Raw genomic sequence first — 7,586 nt, 5'->3', positions numbered from 1 at the left:
CAGATCTCACTGTGTAAATCTGGCTGGCCTAGAACTTGCTATGTAGAGCAGATTGGCCTAGAACTCACAGAGATCCCTCTGCCTGTCTTGTGAGTGCCAGGATTAAACAGTGTGGGCCACCACACCACTGGGACCAGTTTTTAGGATTTGTTTTGAAGGAGGACTTTGTGGAAAAAACACAAAGGTCTAAAGGATTATGTAACTTGAGCCCCTGGCCCATTCTGGGAAAAGGGTGCCCAAGGGGCCTGGGCGGAAAGGGCCTCTGTGAACCAGTCACTCAAGAGGCTAGAAGGCAAAGAGAGGAAGGTCTTACGGTGAGTCAGTGCTGGGGCCACCCTGGGCTCCCTGTTTCTCCCATATCTGTGTCTATTCCCACGCCCCAGGGTGGCCAGGGCTGCCTGACTTAGCTTATGGTGTCCCTTCCTCTTTGTAGCTTAATGGGTCATCCAGATGGCCGTGGCAGTTCCTCCACCAAGCAGGAGGGGGAAAGGAAGGGCCCAGCTCTGATTAGTCCTCAGGCAATGTCCGTATGATGTAGAAATAGGCCCCTAAGATGGGAAGATCTCACACACACACACACACACACACACACACACACACACACACGCACGCACACATGCAAGTGCACACGCATCCACATCCCAGACTCCCATAGAACCCTTTTCAGAGAACAGAAGAGGGCCTTGAAGAGAGGAATGGGGGTAAAAAAGCACTTAGTAAAGAGGAGTGGAGTGATGGGGTTTAGAAGGCACCAATCTAAGAAGAAGATGGAGCTATCTCTGCATGGTGGTGCAGGCCTGTAATCCCAGTACTCTCCAAACCAGTGCAAGAGGATTGTAAATTTAAGGCCAGACTAAGCTATGTAGCAAAACTGTCTTCTTCTTCTTCTTCTTCTTCTTTTTTTTTTTTTTGTTTGTTTTTTCGAGACAGGGTTTCTCTGCGGCTTTGGAGCCTGTCCTGGAACTAGCTCTGTAGACCAGGCTGGTCTGGAACTCACAGAGATCCTCTGCCTCCCGAGTGCTGGGATTAAAGGCGTGCGCCACCATCGCCCGGCTTCTTTTTTGTTTTGTTTTGTTTTTTTGAGACAGGGTTTCTCTGTGTAGCTTTGGCTGTCCTGGAACTTACTCTGTAGAGCAGGTTGACCTCAAACTCAGAGATCCGCCTGCCTCTGACTCCTGAGTGCTGGGATTAAACAGGTGCGCCACCACTGCCTGGCAGAGACTGTCTTCTCAATAGCAAAAGACAAAACAAAATGTACTGAACACCTACTTTGTTCTGGAAGCTGTTCTGAATTGAGGACTCAGCTAGAAAAGAATAATTACATATAAATTTAGAAGTTTGCTAAAACCTTCTCGGGGATCCTAGACTCCCTAGTAGGCCCTTCAGCAACAGGGATTAGGAGATGGCCCTGAGCCAAGAGGTGGTGGCACGCCTTTAATCCAGCCCTCAGGAGACAGCCAGATCTCTGAGTTTGAGGTCAGCCTGGCCCATACAGTGAGTTCTAGGACAGCCAGGGCTATACAGAGAAAGCCTGTCTCTAAAAAACAAAATCAAATCAAACCAAAACAAAAAGAGGACCCTGGGCTGGGACTCCAGGAGCCCCGTGTCATTACCCTGATTACCATGGAAGCCTGGGCCTCAGTTGGGGAGTCTGGGAATGAGACGAGGGGCTCTGAGAGAGGACTCAGTGGGTAAAAGCACGTACTGCTCTCCCAGGGGAACCCAATTCCATTCCCAGCTCCATCAGGTAGCTCACAAACACCTCAAATACTAGCTCCAGGGCTCCAGTGCCCTCTGCTGTCCTCCATGGGCACTGTACTCATGTGCACATTCCCCCCTCCCTGCACACACAAATACACACAATTAAAAATGAAAATGAGCGGGAAGATGTTGTCCAAAGTAGATGATGAACCTCATCCAACTGCACATTTTCAGAAGTGGCCCTGGAAGAGCTGTTCTTCATAATCTGGACATTTGTCATAATTTAAGACATCTGGGTGGCACATGCTCTCCCCCTCTGATGGCTAGTCCTGCTTGTCAACTTGACTATAACTAATGAATCTAGAAACGAAGGGCACATTAGTGATCTGGATCTTGAGGCAAGAAAACACAGACCTTTAATCTGGGCCACACCTTCTCCTGGAAGCAGATATAAGGACAATGGAAGGAGGAAGGGCTCATCTTTCACCTGCTTGCCCCTGCCTCATCAGCCCACCCATTCCTCCTTCGGGGTCCCTGCAGAGCAGCTGAGACACCCAGCCTCATGGGACTGAGCAGCTACTGATTCTTGGACTTTCCATTTACGACTAGCCATTGTTGGACTCAGCCTCTAAGTCATTCCAATACATTTAAATTCCCCTTATCTACTCATTCCACAAATCCTGTGATTCTAGAGAGCCCTGGCTGGTACACCCCCTTCCTTCTGTCCAGTAGTGGGCATCAGACCCAGGGTCTTTCTTGCAAAAGCTAGGCAAGTACTTTGCCAAATCCAGTTATACCCAGTCCCTCTGACGTACATCATATTTATTTTTGTACATTTTGAGTCAGGACTCACTGAGTCGCCCAGGCTGACCTAGAACATTCCATCCTCCTGCTTCAGCCTCCCGAGTGTTGCCATGACAGTGTGACACCAGGCCCAGCTGCCATTAATATAAAGCCTTGGTCCCCCGCTGCAGGAAGTTGAACAAAGACACCAAGGGAGAAGGCCAGGGTCCCCTGGCTATGTCCCCAGTGTTTCCCTCTTGCTAGCTACCACCCTTCTGCTCCTATGCCTTCTGTCCCTTCTGGTCCCCAACTACCCATCCTCACGCCACCATCCAGGAATTTCTCTCAATTCAGTCCTGACTTTGTTTATATGATTTTGCTCCCTGCTGGGTAAGGGAGGACAGTCTGGGAAAAGTCCTTAAAGTTCCTTCCTCAGACAGCTCCCTGGGGACACTTACCCTCTGCTGGAGGAAGCGGTGCTGCTTGAGAACCAATGGCAGCAGCCTATACTGCAGGCTGAGGAGCCCTGTGTCACCCGGCTGGAACTAAGACTAAGACTAATGCGCACAGGGCGGGGAGGGCATCTGTGGGACTTGCACTTCCAACACCTCCAGATGTCACTTCTTGTGCTTTACACTCAGGATTCACACAGCAAGCTGGGGACACAGCCCACCTTGCTCAGAATCACCCAGTGACAGGTCTGAGGTGTGACTCGGCGGTAGAGTCCTTGACTAGAATCCTCGAGTGAGGATCTAGGCCTCTTCAGTGTTGGAGCAAGTGGCCTAGCAGGGGAAATGTTTCAGGATCCATCTTCAACTATGAAAACAAAGGAAGATCAGGAGTTCCAAGGCCAGCCTCGGCTATACAGTGAGTCCGGACTGAGGCTAGGCTAACTGAAACATAGCTTTTTTTTTTTTAATTTGTTTTTATGTTCATTGGTGTTTTGCCTGCATGTATGTCTGTTTGAGGGTGTCAGAAGCCCTGGATCTGGAGTTAGACAGGTGTGAGCTGTCACGTGGGTACTGGGACTTGAACCTGGGTCCTCTGGAGGAGCAGTCAGTACTCTTGACCACTGAGTCATCTCTACAGCCCCTGAGACCCAACTTTTAAAAAAATTATAAAAAAAAGTAATTTAAAACTGATTTCCTGAGGGGTTTGAGTCACTCCTCCTTCAGAGGAGAGTGAGTAAAGCGGCCAGGTCTTTGTGACTACGCGGTGAGTCTCTTCGCTCCCCGGTGAGCGACCTAACCCGCGGAGGAAGCTGTACCCGGGACTCATTAGACTTAATTGGAACTTAACGAGGCGCCTCCTATGGGCTGGGACGCCGACTCGGTACGTGACATCACGCAGGAGCGTGGTGGCGTCACTACGCCGGGAATAGGGCCCCGGCCACGCTCCCACGAGCGGCCGTTAAACGGCACCGCCCTCTGACGCCTCACTTCCGCTGTGTATTTGCATACTTAACGAACGGACGTCGAGGCGTCGACGCGGTGACGTCACAGAGCGCCCCTGCAGAGAAACACCCTTTTTCTCTCCCTCCCACCCCGCACCCCCCTCCCCCCGCGAGCGTGCCGACGCGCGCTCGTACGTAGGTACGAAGGCGAGTCCCTCCTTACGCAGACACGCACGGCCCACCGGCGGGCGGGAGCGGAGCGGCGAGGTCAGCGGCGCCCCGCCCAGTCAGCCAGCAAGGTTGCGCGTGCCCAGGGCGACCGCCAAGATGGTGGTGGGCGCGTTCCCCATGGCGAAGCTGTTCTACCTGGGCATCCGGCAGGTCAGCAAGCCGCTGGCCAACCGCATCAAGGAGGCCGCCCGCCGCAGCGAGTTCTTCAAGACCTACATCTGCCTGCCCCCAGCCCAGCGTGAGTCTCACCCCGCAGTCCCTAGCCCTTCCATTCTTACCCCTCTCTCAGGTGGTTGCTCAGGGGCATGGCTTCCAGCCCTGACCAATCCCGGCTCGAACCGGCAAAACCGTAGAACCAATGGGGATGGCTTCTGCTAGAGGGGCATGGTACTTGTCCAATAGTGAAGAAGGGCGTGCGGTCAGGGGCGGTACCGCGCGATTTGGAATGCAGACCAATAGGGAAGAGGGTTTGTGGCAGTTGACGTCTACGAGAACCAATAGGATGAAGGATGAAAGCCATTAGGGTGGGCTTACCTGTCACTAGTTAGGGGCGGGACTGACAAGCCTACTAGGATTTCTTGCCTAGCTATTCTGGACACTTTACTCCGCAAACCCCATCCTCTTCCTAAGTTTCCCTGCTGCCCACTGGGTACTTGCATATCATTCTGGGTTTAGAGCACGGTATTTCTGGCTTAGTTTTTCTCTGGACCTGAGTTAGGGGCGTGATGGTGATAGTGGTGGAATCTGGGGTCCTGGGGAGCCCTGCGACCTGGCAAAAGGATGAACCCAGAGTAGACATCCATCCGAGTGTTTATGAGTTTCCTCATACCCATCCATTCGTTCGGTAGCCACACCGTGCAAGCCGTTTGGCTGGGCACTATCAGATATGGTCCTAATATGGCAGCGGTATTACAGAACTATCAGGGACCGTGGGCAGTCTGGAGTTCAGAGCAACCGGGTAAGCCAAGGGAGCCTCCTGAGCAGAGAGCTCACTGTCATCGCAAAACGCACCAAATATGAGCTCTGGGAAAAAGCAGAGACGAGGGAAAGGCTTTGTAACTTGCTGAGCAGGGAACTACCGTTCATCCATAGCCCTGTGTAGCCTGTTTATGAAGGGTGTCTGTTTTGTGTGTGACCTGAGCTGACCCTGCTTATGGAACAACAGGGTTTACAACAGTACCTGTCTGTCAACCGAAGGAGACCCTGTGACGATCTAGAGGGAAGGAACATGAACAAAGACCAAATAGCTAAGAGGAACCTTATCATTTTTCCTCTCGCTATGTGTTTTGCAGTTCTTGGTCCTTTTGGTGTTTGGTAAAGTTTCTGCTTGGGCTACAGACCTTACAGTGGAAAAGTGTTGGATTTTGAAGCCAGTCATGGTGGTGCATACTCATATCTCAGTATTTGGGAGATTGTGGCAGTAAGAGCCAAAGATCAGGGCCAGCTTCAGGTACCTTAGTGAGTTCAGCCTTGGCTACCCAAGACCTTGTCTCACAACCACCACCACCAACAAAAGAAACAGCTGGTATCATATGCTTGTAATCTCAACACTTCCAGAGACAGGAGAATCCGCTGCAAGTTACGAGCCATCCTCACGTACATTGCGAGTTCCAAGATTCCCAGAACATAAACCAGGGATGACAGCTTGAAGTTTACAGAAGAAAAAAGTGAGGCCTCAGGGGCATAAATGATCTGCTTCTGCCATACTTCGTGGTCACACTTCATCACTGTGGAGGCTTGTGCCAGAGCCCAGATGTGGACTCTGGACTCCTGGGCTTGCTCCCCTTCCTGCTTCTCTTCGCAGCACTGGGATTGGTCTTAGCTTTGCAGTTTAGAGAACAGATTGGCCCTACCCCTTATGATAACTTTGGACAGATCACTTAATCGATCTGTGCCTCTGTTTCCAGTTCTGTCCAGGGACATTGTGAAACAGTAGCTCTTGTGTCCAGTATTTCTGAGTGTGTTCTTCCAGCCATACAGCATCAAATCCTCAGCCGTTACGGTGTAGTGTCGCCCTTCCCACGCTGTGTGTGCCCTCTGTGCTTCATGCTGCACGCAACGCTGCATTGCTGTGAGGAGTATGGAGATATAAAGAAATCCAGGTCTCACCGTTAGTCCCAGCACTCAGGAGGCAGAGGCAGGCAGATTCTGAGTTCAAGGCCAGCCAGGGCAACACAGAGAAGCCCTGTCTCAAAACCAAAAGGGGAAAGAAGTAAAATGAAGAAAAGAAATTCAGGTCTCAGGAATAATCCATTCTGTGGGGGAAACCAGGCAACAGCCAGCATCAGGACCTAAAATCGAAAGTCTAGCTAGGCATGGGGACACATCCCTCTAATTCCAGCAGTCTGGGAGGCTGAGACAGGAATGCCTTGAGTTTGAGGCCAGTGTGGGCTACATAGTGAGTTCCAGCCAACTTAGTCTGTAACATAAACCCTTGTCTCAAAAATAAAGCATAGAGGGGCTGGAGAGATGGCTCAGTGCTTAAGAGCATTGCCTGCTCTTCCAAAGGTCCTGAGTTCAATTCCCAGCAACCACATGGTGGCTCACAACCATCTGTAATTAGGTCTGGTGCCCTCTTCTGGCCTGCAGACATGCACACAGACAGAATATTGTATGCATAATAAATATTTTTTTAAAAAGCATAGAATCTTCGGTAGTAATAACAACAAATCAGGTTCAAGACCAGAAGTATTTGGAGGAGGACTTTGGTCATGGTGGCCTGAAGGAGAGGGAAGAGCACCTCAGCTTAAAGGCCTGTGATCTCATTGATCTGACCCAGCTGATGGAGGAAACCAGTAGCAGTGGGAAGGAGACAGCTCCTGTGGGGCCTGACCACTGAGAAGACCTGGGCTTTATACTGTGGGACAGAGCTTCTTAGAGGTTCTGATCCTTGAGAGGGACAGGATCTGAGTGTGTACAAGTGTTTGACATTAAGAATGGAACACACCATCTTGTGAGAGCTAGCTAAGAACTGTACCACTGAGCCACACCTCAGCCTCAAGTTATAGCTTATTTTTTTTGACTGAGTCTTGTGTAGCCCAGGCTGACCTCAGATTTGCCATTTACTCAAGGATGACTCCAGACTTCTGAACTGTGTCCTATTGCTGAGTGACAGGTTTACAGGCACATGCCACTCACACAGTCTTAAGTTTTATAAACTTTTGTATTTTATTGTATGGTTTCAAGAATTTCATGCACATGTATATTTTTTGTTCACCTGCTAAGCTCTCTTGCCCTACTCTCAATGATCCCCTCTTCTTCCCAGCTAATCCTCTTTCTTTCTTTCTCTCTTTCTTTCTGTTTTTTTTTTTTCCTTGAGGCAGGGTTTCTCTGTGTATCCCTGGCTGTCCTGGAGCTCACTCTGTAGACCAGGCTGGCCTCGAACTCACAGATCCACTGCCTCTGGAGTTGTGGCATCATAGACGACTCCTTATTTTATTTTTAAAATCTGCTGAGTTGCTTGCCTGTGTGTGGGTGA

At 50.5% G+C, this 7,586-nt stretch overlaps 1 protein-coding gene across 2 annotated transcripts in view; it reads left to right on the top strand.

Moving 5' to 3' along the window:
- Positions 1–34: 34 nt before the first annotated feature.
- Positions 35–7,586, top strand: part of Opa3 (outer mitochondrial membrane lipid metabolism regulator OPA3) — a 32,621-nt gene continuing 25,069 nt past the window's right edge. The window contains exon 1 of one of the 2 annotated variants that reach the window (XM_050126278.1): positions 35–4,346. In XM_050126278.1, the coding sequence (XP_049982235.1) occupies positions 4,205–4,346 (142 nt within the window). In that variant the 5' untranslated portion in view covers positions 35–4,204. The remainder of the gene's footprint in view (positions 4,347–7,586) is intronic. The other variant, XM_050126279.1, reaches the window with a different exon arrangement.

The sequence above is a fragment of the Alexandromys fortis genome, unplaced genomic scaffold (genome assembly GCF_014885135.2).
Source record: "Alexandromys fortis isolate MF-2015 unplaced genomic scaffold, M_Fortis_MF-2015_v1.1 scaffold_240, whole genome shotgun sequence".
Lineage (NCBI taxonomy): Eukaryota > Metazoa > Chordata > Mammalia > Rodentia > Cricetidae > Alexandromys > Alexandromys fortis.
Note: the sequence above shows the minus strand (reverse complement) of the source record. Positions and strands in the feature narration are given on the sequence as shown.